This window comes from Dermacentor silvarum, chromosome 1, assembly GCF_013339745.2.
Source record: "Dermacentor silvarum isolate Dsil-2018 chromosome 1, BIME_Dsil_1.4, whole genome shotgun sequence".
NCBI lineage: Eukaryota > Metazoa > Arthropoda > Arachnida > Ixodida > Ixodidae > Dermacentor > Dermacentor silvarum.
In genome coordinates, this window is record NC_051154.1 from 432,807,883 (window position 1) to 432,821,660 (window position 13,778).

At 47.5% G+C, this 13,778-nt stretch overlaps 1 protein-coding gene across 1 annotated transcript in view; it reads right to left on the reverse strand.

The window, feature by feature from the left end:
* Positions 1-324: 324 nt before the first annotated feature.
* Positions 325-13,778, reverse strand: part of LOC119448421 (uncharacterized) — a 40,382-nt gene continuing 26,928 nt past the window's right edge. The window contains exons 8-9 of the mRNA XM_037711734.2: positions 3,309-3,400; positions 325-469 (exon numbers count right to left, since the gene is read on the reverse strand). Of these exons, the coding sequence (XP_037567662.2) occupies positions 3,324-3,400 (77 nt within the window). The 3' untranslated portion in view covers positions 325-469; positions 3,309-3,323. The remainder of the gene's footprint in view (positions 470-3,308; positions 3,401-13,778) is intronic.

Below are 13,778 nucleotides of genomic sequence, written 5' to 3' on the forward strand. Positions count from 1 at the left end.
GAACTTCAATATGCTAGCGAAATGGTGACATAAGCTTTACACCGGCTCTGTTGTGTGTGCCTTACATTTGAATGGACTGGTGGAAGAAGACGAAAGAAAAATGAAAACAAGCACAAGTTCTCGTAGTTAGCAGCAATGGGGTTATTGAACACTCTTTTTCGAGAATCCAGTGAAATAGACGAGACAGATTCCACGCGGTGTTTTATTTCAATGTGAAAAAGAAATACCGGTGGTACATTTTCAAACGCAGGAGCTGACACCCAGGGGCTTTGCCCTTTATTACGTAACATGCGGAATCTGCGAGCTAAACCTTACTATGCGAATGTGCACGCAAGGTGCTCTACTTTTTCACGGCAAAATACACTTGAAGGCAGGAGAAATAAATATAAGATTGAAGCTTTCTTGCCAATCACCTTTCATACTGCAACGTACGTCTTGCATTGAGATGCGTCAGCCAAAGGTAGGCAATCTGCGAAAAAAAGAACGATGCAAGCAATAAATTTTTTATTGGAAGCTGAATACTAAAGTGTCTCGCTGACCCGGCATTCCTCGTACAATAAATGAAGAGCTGGGACATTCAGATGGGCGCAGATCGAATCCTGAGAGAGAGCTTCACCTCGACGCCAGCTACACTTTCCTCGTTAGAATGCATGTGAAACGCTCAAATACCCGCATTTGACAAGCAATTTCATGAACATTTGTTGCGTTTTACAAGAAAACAAAAAAACTAAATTTTACAATGTTCTGAAAGCAAAAATTCCAATTAGTCGCACAATTGTTTCAACGCAAGCTGCCGAATATCGGAATATATATATATTATTTACTTTGATAGAATCGCAAAGTTAGCGACTTCCAAGGTCTGCTGCAAAACAGATACAGTTAAACGTCGATGTAACGACCTTCAATATAACGAAATTCTTGATATAACGAAGTATTTAGATTTTCATAACCTTTTGTCCATATAACGCCCTGTATTTAGAACCTCAATATAACGAAATTTCACTGCCGCCGCAAAGAGATGCCGGTCAATAATTGTAAACTTCCGCGGACGCAGATCGTCAAATGATTCAATTACTAGCGGCTGTTTGCAAACGCACCTCGCAAATCGCACGCAGCGCGACAACAGCGACCGCCGAAGTAGAGCCGCATCATGTTCAGTATGAAGTCCAAGTGCGATAAGATCCCATCGCGCCCCGCGCACAGTGTGCTTTGTGCGAGCGAAAGCGTGCGAGGGTGAGACAAGAAAGATGGTGGCTTCACGAGTGCCGCCTTTCCGCGCGAGCAAAGGGAAAGAGCGAGAGGGGATCGTGCTCGCTAAAACCCCTATATATAAAAAGTAGCGCCATCCACTTCCCTCCTCCTCCGTTCCACTATCGCGCTCGGCGCGACCAGCGCGATCGAGGCGCGATATCGACAGTGGCGCCGCCGGCGTCGGGCCTGCCGTGGCAGACGACAGCTAACGCGCTACCAGAGGAAATCCGAGGAAAACTTCGATCGCGCCCTGCGGAGAAGTTTTTGAGGCGCGATTTTGCTTCGTCAGTCAGTAACTGGTCTTAATAATGCCGTTTTGGAAGTATCAACGGGACGATGCGAAACGGCGCAAATATGAAGTGCGCAGCAAGCGTTTGCGCACGCCGGATGGTAAACAAAAAAAAAAAGCCTTTTGCCCTCGCCTTGTCGGTTGCGGCAACTTAAGGCGCCGCAGCATGCCATCACAACGGAGTTCTTGTCCCTAACACGTTTGATCCGTTTGTGCGTACAGCACTTTCGTCGCACAGGCCCGAGAATGGCAGTCGGAGCGCGCTGGAAAGACAAAAATATACAAAAGCGCAACGCGTGCTTCCACGTGACACGGATTGGCCAATCGGGGAGCGGAGGAGGCTGGGGCGATAGGAGGCGGCAAGGAGGAAGCGCCGGGGTGAGCGCGGTGGCGGCAAGATCTAAGAATGGCGCTACTTTTTATATATAGGGGCTTTAGTGCTCGCGGTAAAGCAATGCCACCTAGAGGAAATTGCATTTTAGGTGGCGTTGGGTGAAGCGATCAAGCGCGCGTGAGAGGGCGGGTGGGGAGGGGGGTAAGTTAGGGTGCCTCGATGCCAGCGCCCTAGGGTATATTGGCGCGTCGCGATTTCTGGAGAAGCGAATATGGAGAAGCAACCAATCATTTTTTGTTAGTGACCTTCAATAAGTTATTACTATTAATTAGCTAACTCATCAATTACTGTCCCGATTGAAAAGCGGTCAATCAAGAAGCTTGCTTTCTGGCGCAGGTGGGTGCGTAACCTCGTGGTATTTTTTATTGTCTCGCGGTCTTTTTTCTTCAGCTTAAAAATTAAGGACATCAACTTCTTCTAGCTTAACGCATCGCAGTTTAATAATTCTGATTATTGTCTACAACTACCTAATCGACACTTTGTTAATTAGAACCGCAAGTAATGAGTTCGCGAAACAGCTGTAATTAAAATTGAGTGCCAACAATGAAAACGTTATTTGGCGGCTTTTGAACTGGATTGTGAACAATGTGTACTTACAGTAGTAATGATGCTTGGGCTAGTTTGTACAGAGTTTATCTTGATGCAATCACGCGAAAGAGACGAGGACACAACGACACACGAAAAGTACACCACAAGCGCTTGTGGTGTACCTTTCATGTGTCGTTGTGTCCTCGTTTTTTTGTACGCGCCATTGTATCAAGATTAAATATGCACTTAATTTCGTCGGTGCCAAGTGATCCATCTTGTATTAACTACTCGGTCAATGTTAGCAGGAACACGATGTATATTCTTTTCGTGATTATCGGCAACTGCAACAAAATAAATTCAAGGCCTAACAAATAATAAAAAATTGCTCCCAACAGTTGCTAGGTTCGCATTTTCCCTTTTTTATGCAACAAACATCTTCAATATCATTTTTGTTGATGGCTAGAAATACGATTTCGCCGTTACCATGTACGCAGTAGCTTTCGACGTAATTACGAGTACATTCCTCCTAATGATATATTCAAAAATAAGCATTGCGCCGTCTTGCTTAACGTACGGCCGAAGAATTCGCACTACCACGAAAGATGCAACGGTGCGTTGTGGTTTGTAATCATGCCCCGTGCATGCGCACGCGTGTACGCGCGCACTTGTATTGGGTAGTTCGCGAAGGCCGAGAATGTTGCGCACGCTTTGTGTGCCACGACTCCGCCAAGTTCTCTGGTCTCTCATCTACTTCCTTGTTTACCACATGTTCTATGCACAGCTGTAGACCACCGAGAGAAGGATTTTGTGCTCAAAATGTTTCAGATAGTGACCACGGGCCCTTACCTCTCGTGTGGCTCTTCAGAGGCGTCCGCGACTGGCCTGGCAGGAAGCGTACGGATTGGAGCCGCTGCTCACCCGAGCCCGCTTGCCGCAGACTGCACAGGCGAAGCAAAAGCTTTAATAACAGTGCTTGTGGCTCTCTCCACTCAGCACCTTGAAACAGTTGGACTGTATGCTGCAAGTGTTTCATCTATACCACCCCGGCGTAGCTAAAGCCCACAGTTTGGCTTCTTTGAAATGAAACAGCCAGCTCTGGCACTCGTCAATGCGTTTGCTCTGTTCCCTTAACAATGTCCCGAACCCGCTCGCCCTCGGCGGGCGCAGCACGCCGTCGTTCTCTCTGCCTCCGTTGCTGCCCCTCTCCACAACAGGCCTTCGCTAGTGCTGCTCCCCTCCTCCTCTTCTCCAGGCGGCTAGCACAAATACAATGCACCACATGGGGTCGAAAGTGGATATTAAACAGTCACCTTCAGAAGCGGCTCTTACGCGGCCGAATGTGGCCGCATAGCCGAAGACATGAAAAGAACTGAGCTGCGGGTTGCCTATTTGCAATGCTCGGTTTGTTCAAAAATGTTTCCAACTTAAATTGATTGCTTTCATTTGATACCGACTTGTCTCGAGCGTTTGTAGTGCTACGCAGTTTGACGCGGTGGGCTGTAGAATTTCAGTTGTCGTTTGAGTCGTCAGCTGGCGCACATTGGTTTTCCCCTGTTTTGTGAACTCAAAGGTGATCTACTCGTCGCACATGTAATGGTTTTAGGTTGTTAAGCTCATTCAATGGTGGATTAGCGAAGTCATGAACTGTTTCGATCTCGGATGACGGTGCACGTATGGCAAGGAAACAAAAAACTTTCTCTCCGTGCCACCTAAGATGCAAAGCTTTGATCACTGAGTGGAACACGAATGTTCTTAAGAGCTGCTCAGACTCGTCTTCCTAAGAACATCTCTGCTAAACAGAATGTACATGACTGTTTACTTTCCGGACGTAGTGTTTTTGTAGTCCCATTTTTTTGTTCACTCTCGCTCTTTTACGTGCTGTTCCCGGCGATCTCATAATTGACACTTTTTTTCAAATAATCGTGTCATGAATGCATGTGCAAAGTCTTCCAAAAGCCTAGATATACCGGATCGTTCATTTGCTACTAATAGCAGGAACATTCTTTGCGATAGAGTTAGTGAGAGCTTCGTTTGAATAGTTTGCGTGGCTTGGAATGTAACCGTAAACAAATTTAAATTCATTTAACAGTTGTCGAGCTAGAACATTTATGCACTGTGAAGAAGACGCGCCTCCGTCCAGCGGCATCGCCAACGCTCGGCCCGCTCTGCTCGCGCTGCTGGTCGCTGGTGTATTTGGAGACGGTGCCACTCGCTGCCTCGTCGTTCCTTGAACTCGTAGCATCCTTGAAGGACAACTCAAATAAACACCTTCTCAATTGCTGGTGGTGCTGGGTATAAAAAAATTCCGCCTGGCTCTCTTGCTCTTGTCCCAGTCGTCTGCGGTGCGTCACCCATGACACAGTCTTGTTTACACCATCTGACATCTTTATGAGTCGCAAAGCCGTTCCACTGCCTTTTGCAACGCTTGACATCACCGCCGGCATCAGCAATATTTTTGTGTGCAATCCACTTTCTACGTCTGTTGCGTTGCTTGTCGGCGAATGTCTCGGCCGCGTGGAACACCTTGACTCTTCGTTCTTTGTTACCGTGCCAAACGAATCTTTCCAACTTGACTCCAATGAACTCCTCGCCCTTTCAACGCTTGGAGAGTCGTCGAGTGACATGTTCTCCAGTTCCATCGCCACTACACTTACCCCTGTCGAACACTCCGAGCTCCTTCTGCTTCTACACCACTTTCGAAATTCCTTCGATGTTTCTCAGCCGCAACAGGGCCGGACGTTGGAAGTGCAGCACTACATTGACACCGGCTTACACCAGCCTTTGCGTCAACGACCGTACCGCGTCTCTGCCGACGAGCGTCGCGTCATTAACGACCAAGTCGACGATATGCTAGAGGGAGCTGGGGGGGGGGGGGGCGCACTTTTACTCTGCCAACAACCGCGCTCGTCGCTCGTCCGCACCATCTCTTATCTCCACACGGTTCTGACCTTTATGCGCCGTGCATTCGCCGCTCAGTTTCCGTTGAAGCGATAGACCGCACGTACCTTCGCCCGCTGCGGCGTATGCTTGCTGCCGGCGTTTTGACAGTCGTTGTCTGCAGTCATTCAGTGTGATCTATTCGTGTTTGTTTGTGAGCGCTCACACCACGCTTGTTCATTCAGTTAGTAATCGTCGGGCCACATTTTCCAACGCACGCTACACATGCAATGCTGCCCAGATCGGCAGTGCAGCGCTACAGGTGTGTCCCTTCGCACGCGCTGCCCACGGGAAGCGCTTCTCATCAACACCACCGTATCACACGCGCCTTCTCGTGGTCATCGAGTCTCTCTTCATGTCGGTCTACTTACGCCGCAGCACACCTGCTTACTTAATCAGCTCATGTTTACTACAATTCATATTGCTACCAAGGCCGCTCACCTTACTTCGTATGACATTGCTGTGTTGCTATCGCATTTATTGCTTCGCCCTTAGGGCGAAACTGACATTTTTCAACCATCCCACAGCCCCTGGTCATCTCCTGTCGTTCTCGTTCGCACGAAGGACGGGTCTATTCTCTTTTGCGTTTACTATACCGTCGATAAAATAAGGTCAAGCGCAAGGACGTCTATCCTTTGCCGCGCATCGACGGCGCATTTTACACCACTGTGTAGGGGAAGCCTTGAAGACGTAGTGTCCAGCGACCTAGACGACCCGTACGTGGTATCCTTTAGTGCCGAGAGCCAACAGAGAGCGTGATGGTTCGTGGTAACAGTGAAAGGTCGACCGTATAAGTTCGGCCGGAATTTGCTCACTGCCCATACGAGTGCGAGGCACTCGCATGGGCAGTGAGCATGCATTTCATGCCTTTAAGAATGCCTTTCAGAATGTGCCTCACTTTGTCAGCCTCGGGCATACTGGAATCGAAGCGGCGGCAAAGAACTAGGACACCAAGGATGTACGCAACGTACGACTCGGTAGGTGTCTGAGCCCGACAGGGTAGGTTTTTCGTAGCGGCGCACTTGCGACCAGCGAACTTGCCGAAGAGATCGCTAAGTGTTTGCTTGCATACGTCCCAGCTGGTGAGCTCTTCCTCATGTGTGTCATACCAGGTGCCTGCTGGTCCCTGGAGGCAGAAGAGAAGATTTCCGTGCATCACTGTCGTGTTCCATAGGTTGTGTGCAGCGACTCGTTCGTATATGCCAAGCCATTCTTCGATGTCCACTTTGTCGGTGCCGTTAACAGAGAAGGTACCGGGGTCGCGCCGTTGCGTCAAGACGACTGACAGTTGCGGCGTCGCGGACGCTGACGCCCCGGATGCGCCGGGCGCTGACGCCGTTCTTCACCCAGCGGCCTGATCGTCTGTCAGCATGGTAGAACGGCCGAGGATAAGCCCGCTGCGGAGTTCCGTCTTTGGCAATATCCAGCGCCTCCACCAGAAATGAAACGGGCAAAGATATAAGGTGAAATGGGACCGTGTGTACTTTGCATAATGTATGGCCGGTTCAACCTGTATGACGGGACGTTAGATTAGCCCCACGACACCATCTCTTTAGGTGATCGTCTTCTTTGTCGTACTCGTGGCACCGTGACTATATATATATATATATATATATATATATATATATATATGTATATACGCATACCTACGTGTGTGGGGAGAGGAAAGCTGCCCCCCCCCCCCAGAAAAATAAAGATTTTCCGCCTATTGCTCCCTTGCGCTCATCTTGACATAACGTCCACTCTGTCCTATGCAGGGTGTTTCACTTCGGCCAAACTTACAAAATATGCAAATGCAACGTAGCTGGACCGAAGCAAGGAAATGTTGTTTGCGGTCGCTTGGAGATACTCAGGTTATTTTTTGTATTCCGCCTAATTACATATGAAGTCTTCATTAATAAGTAATAAACTTCTCAATTATAATTAGACGAAAAGTGTCAATCATAAAATTGTAGAACATGAGAAAGTCCCGATACAGCTTGTCGTGTCTCAATACGTGCTACATAAAAGTATTTTTCCGAGCGCGAAAGAAGCCCGCGAATACACGCAATGTGCCTCGAGCTGGCAGTTGCGCGGCAATTTTGTGTGTATTCGCGGGCTTTTTTCACGCTCGGAAAAACACTTTTTTAATTATAATTAAATCCGGTGCCACGTGTGAGAGTGAAAACACAATTTTTTTCAATGAGCTCCGCGAAGTGGCGCATGTGCTCTGACGAAGCAAATTGCTTAGCTCCTATCGATGGTTCAATGTCTGAAACATGCCACGTGTAGCATGTGTCCAAAAACCTAAGGAAAATGTGTTACTAAGTTTTGATATAGTACAGCTAACACTTTTAAAGAGATTTTCGCCACGAAGCAGCAACCTACTTCACTCGCGACCTGCACGCTCAAAAAAAAAGAAAGGAAAAAAAAAAGAAAAAAAAACATTATTGCGAGTTACTTCCTGGTTTTGGTGGATCGCGGCCCATGTGCCCGGGCCGTAAATTCGATTGTAGTATAAATCATGAAAGAGACAAAAGTATAGACAACATCTGTATATTTATTTAGAATTAAGAATACAAGTAGCGCCAAACTGACGAGCACCCTGGCCGTTTCTATAACCCCGCACTGTACATGCCCTTCTGTTGTCAGACCATTGTGGCAGCAGACGAACGATGAACACGTTTTCTTTCCACAAGTCACGGTCTCTTCGGTTTTTGATGCACCGTCCGGCGACGGCGGCATTCTGTAAACGAAGTTTCGAACGATGGAGGCGATATGCTTACGCCGGAGGTTAGGTCTCCGCGAAAGGGCCGCCGCTCGGTGATAACCGCACTGCGGTAAGGCTTTCAGCTTTCATGCGTAGAATAGAAATAGAAGTTCAGATTCTTGTCGGCATGCTTATTTACGACATGATGAGCGTCAAGACAGAAGCGATGCAGTGTTCTCTTCACTTTGTACACCCATGGCGCTAACGCGGTAAACGGGGAGCGGGCAGTCGGGCAAGCCCGTTCCCTCGACGTACACACTTTTCCCGTAGTGCAACATGCGCTCGCGGGGCACTGTGGGATTTCTTGGGAGAGATCTGTTGTGACCGCCTGTGGGTCGCGTCGGACGTTCCGAAAGTTCCCGAAAAGTCCGTGTCTATGTTGTCAAAGAAATTCCCGATTAAAGAGTTGCTTCTCTACGTGTAGTACTTCCGGGTCTAGTTTGAACGAGTTCCAAGTACCTCGTCTTTCCCGCAGTAACGGTTTTATGTGCCCGCCTATGCTGTTTCGCTTACTATATTGTTGAACTTGATCAATGATATTGATTTGCCCCGTGATTCCCTACATGCGCATGCGACGGAAGTCCAGGAAGCTGTCACTGACTTTGATGATCATCGCGAATAATTTCTACCGAAATTTCTTTGCTTTCCCACCGTGAAGCTTCTCAACAGGAAACAGGTTGCTCACGTGACCCGCGATTTAGTTTATTCACCAGGTCGTGCCGTGTATAACATTAATGCGAACATTCTTGGCGAATTCAACACAGTATTGTGCAACGGCTATCTGGCGACAATCTGACCACTATCTGGCCGTGATCGTGGGCTGCTCCCGAAGATAGTTCACTCTAGAAGTGCGGGCCGATCCCGAAGGTAGTGCTGTCTAAGTGCCACTAGGTGCGTCCCACTGGGATGTGTGCCGCTCTTGAATTACCCTCTTTGACGCCAACTTGGGTCACTGGGTAATGTGGGCCGTTCCCGTGGGTATGTGCAACTGGGTGGATGCCCCAGAGGCTACTGTATATGTGCCGCTCTTTAATGTACTTCTTCCACGCCAGCTTCCCGTGTTGCAGAACTAGGCCGCAAATCGAGTCTGCGCAAGTTCCGTCGTTTCACGCGTAGGCCTCCTCACACCAAATCTGTCTCAGTGAACAGGTGTTTCACTGGTGGCTGGGAAAGAACGGGAGTGAGAGGGCGCACACACTTGCTGCTCGCTCTGCTCAAACCGGAAGCGGGCTCGGCATTTGGTGTCTGGCTTCAAAGCAACGCGGCAGTCTGCGCCGTGTTGCCGCCATGCGTGTTGCAGTTCTTCGATGGACAAATAACTGCTGTCAGTGCGACACACCATCAGTCACTCTCCGTATTATGCAGTCCAAACATAGCGCACTCTAAAACTGTGAGCCGATCGTAGAGGGCACTGGGTACGAGCCAGCCTTCAATGAGCCCCTTTTAGGCCAACTTGGTTCACTGGGTATCACAGCAACAACAAACGGCACCCTGCACTGCACTCCATATCATTTCGCAACACTTCACAAAAGCATTATTCTTTAGCTTAAAGGGACACTAAAGCGAAATAAAAAGTCAGGACAAAATCATAGAGCAATGCTCTATAACGTCTAAGGCGTCAATATAATCGCGAACAGAGCTTTAGTATTCGAGAAATTGAGGTAAATGTAGGACACGATAAGAGACGCCCCAGGGACATTCCGGTACTTACCCGATGACGAAGGCACTCAAAAAAAAAAAAAATATGACACTAGTACTCAACCACTCGTATTAAAAACATTGTTTCGTTGGATTATAAGACGGATGAAAATGCTACTTGTCTACTTCTATTAAATTCTTAGAAAGAAATACCTTTTTGGCGTTACACTTGATAACGACGCGGGCGGTCAAAAGGTTTCGTTTTCGCTCGACTCTGTGCCGCACTCGCTTTCGAGTTTCAGATGTTACGTTATCGCGTAGTACTGCGCTCATGGAGGAAAAGCTTTTCCTTCCTCCATGACTGCGCTGGTGCTGCTGGCTCGGTACACTCACACTTGAATTTGCTAGCAGCTTGAGAGTCGCGACGGCACGTCCACACGGTCACCAGCTTCGTCGCCCGACATCGCATTGCAGGAGTCCTCGCTGGTTTCGCGCTCGGAAGAGCCGGTGTTGTCCGTGTTGAGGCCGCCGTCGTAGTAGGCAACGACGCGGGCAGCGCGAGCCCTCAGCAGCATGTCACGCTCATCGGAGCTTAAATCACTGAAATCGAGCTCAGCATCGCGAGCCAATGTGTCGTTGTCAGGGTTGGCGACGAGCCACCATACTTCCCCTTTCGCACTCCCGTCGGCTCTGTCTTGGCTCTGTTTCTGGCCGCGCATTTGCGCTTTCCACAAAAAAAGCCGTAGCGCCGTCTGCGTAGAGTGTACTAGACAATGGTCGAGTGGGCCGAACGGCGCTCTGCCGCTGAGGCGCCGCGTGTGGAAAAATAGTGCGAGGGCGCTGCGAGCGAACTGGATTGGGGCGGAGACGCGCTCCGTGGCATATTCAACGTACTTTCGCTGCGGGCGCCGAGGCCGATTGCGCATAGTACACTCTTAAAATAGTGCTTTATTTCAACTGCAAATTTATGTTTACACCGTTTTGCCATACATATATATTTGAGGCATGGATTATACAACGCGACGTCTTCAATTTTGATGTCGTTGTCAAGCGCGTCGTGTGCTAGCTAGCGCGGTACGCCCAGTTTTTCTCGCAGAACCTCTGTGCAGTACATTTTTTAATATGTTTTAGTTGCTTCGGTGTGCCCACGACTCTTGACGGCCGGTACCAAATGTAGTTTTAGCGAGGTGAACTGCTGTTTTTACCACTGTCCTCTAAAACTAACTGGTATCTCCGCACCATGAAGGCTACGTTGAAAATTTTATTATTGATATCGTGGCATTTTACGCGCGCTTCTTGTTGGTGAATATTGATCAGGGACAATGATCGAAGAAAACAATATTAGAGTGAAATAAACCAGGTTAATTAACTGCGTGGCGCGAAGAATGACCAATGTGTTTCTAGGTAATTAAATCAAAGGGTACATAGACATATATATTCACGATATATATGTAAGGGAAAAAATAACTGATCTTCTAAATGCCATAATTGAAAAAGTGAGAACTCCCGACCGGGAATAAGCGCACGTGTTTGCAGTAACACACTTACTAGTGAATACTGCAAATAAAACTCGCATTCGCAGAAATAATATTCATAGCAGGCAAAACCATCTTATATATATATATATATATATATATATATATATGTGGGTGTTTGTGTGTGTGTGTGTGTGTGTGTGAGCAAGTGTGTACGACGCGAATAGTAGTTTCCGTTCGAATGTAACGCATAACAGCACCATTGAAGTCTCAAAGGTGAGTGACCGATGCAAGTGAGGACTTTTATTCCGAATGATTGTGCTGCCGGGGTGTCGTGGCTGTTGCGCAGAGGTGCAGTTCCTGAGAGAATTAACGGACGGGTGTTAATAAGTCCTGCTTAATCATACTTAATAATGCTTAATAAGTCCTGCGTTTTAGGGCAGCCTGTAAATCTGCTAACTCGATTCAGGCAAGGATTTTTGACAGTCTCACCATGTTTTCAACCCATTAAAACTGAGTGCCCCGTGTGGTGCCACCGTTATCTTCTTCAACGAACGCAACAGATCTGCACATATCTATACGTGTATGTGAGACATGCCATTCCTTTAATTGTTTCATTATGGTCGTTATGATAGTGCACCGAATAACTGAAAGCAGACGTTTATAATACACAAGCTGCTGAGTTAAGCGGTCATAGATTTGGGAACGGCATTACATTTATGCATGAAATGTAGATAAGTGTAACATGTTTTTCTCGGAAATCAGACTCGAGAATAATTTATGTTGTTGACACTCCCAGAAATAAGCCGAAGAACACAGCCACCTACATCTTTCTTTTTTTAATATAAGCAAATTTTTCGGTTTTACGTGGCAAAACCAGGATATGATTAAGGCACCCGGTTTATATAGTTTTTGCCACCTGGGGTTCTTTAACGTGCACCTAAATAGAAGTAGACGAGTCTTTTTCCATTTCGTTCCCATCGAATTCCGCGACCTGGATTGAACCCGCGAGCTCAAGACCGTATCCACTATACTATATAGCCACTAATTAGGCTACCGCGACAGCTTTATTTTCTTTTTTTTTTGAAGTATCGACTGAAAAAAAAAATTCCACGTACAGCTTACGGCCAAAGATTAGCATATAAAATGGCCGCTTTAGGCTATGGGACCAAATATCTTTGTGCGCATTTTTTATATTATTGTCTAATAAAATTCCCCTTTGATTTGATTTAATTAACTAAAACCGTTTTCGGCGCTCAAGGTCCGACTGCAATTAATGACCCCGTACCAATTACTCCGCATTCTGTTACGCGAGATAGGCGGAAATTTGAATGAAATGTTGCGCTGCAGCTTTTTTTTTCTATAACGATACTTCCCGTAAATCTGAGGACAAGGCGCCGGATGGGGCAGCTATGTTTTATTTGTTTGAAGCGGCAAGCGGGAAGGTTGCATATGTTTCTCCTTCTGCGTTTCGCAGGACCTCCTGATGAAAAACTTTATGCGCAACAATACACACGAGAGATATATGCTGCTTGAAGAACGAGAAATATATTTTTTTCTCCGAAGGAAGCCGTACAATAACATAGTAGAATGAAAGTCGACACTGCGGCCGCAATGCACGCGTAATCACCGAGTGGCATTAGAAAATAATAAAAAATAAATAAAGAAGAGAAAGGAAAGGAATTTATTCTTCAGGCCTAAATACATGTCATAAGCAATTATGAACCCCATTTGATTGGTCTGAACGCAAATACTAGCGCGCGAAGTACTACGAATGACCCTGCCGAGCAGTATCGCCAGCAGTTTCCAACGGCGCGACCTTGATGCGGCCCAATTCACTACGACCGCAGCGCTGCCCCAGTATTTTTCCACGACGGGCGCCTCACTGAAAAGCATGCGCAGCCCCAGCCGCTCGTCCCACTCGACGATATTCTAGTACACTCTAGTCTGCGGGCGCCGTTTTACTAGAGTGTACTAGACAATGGTTGAGTGTGCCGAACGGCGCTCTGCCGCTGAGGCGCCGCGTGTGGAAAGATAGTGCGAGGGCGCTGCGAGCGAACTGGATTGGGGCGGAGCCGCGCTCCGAGGCATATTCAATGTACTTTCGCTGCGGGCGCCGAGGCCGATTGCGCATAGTACGCTCTTAAAATAGCGCTTTATTTCAACTTCAACTTTATGTTTACACAATTTTGCCAAACATATATATTTGAGGCATAGATTATACAACGCGACGTCTTCAATTTTGTTGTCGTTGTCAAGCGCGTCGTCTGCTAGCGAGCGCGCGGACGCTGGCGGACGCCCAGTTTTTCTCGCAGAACCTCGGTGCAGTACATTTTTTTAATGGTTTAGTTGCTTCGGTGCGCCCAAGACTCTTGACGGCCAGTTCCAAATGTAGTTTTAGCCAGATGAACTGATTTTTTACCACGGTCCTCTACAAGTAACTGGTATCTCCGCACCATGAAGGCTACGTGAGAAAACTTTATTATTGATATCGTGTCATTTTACATGCGCTTCTTG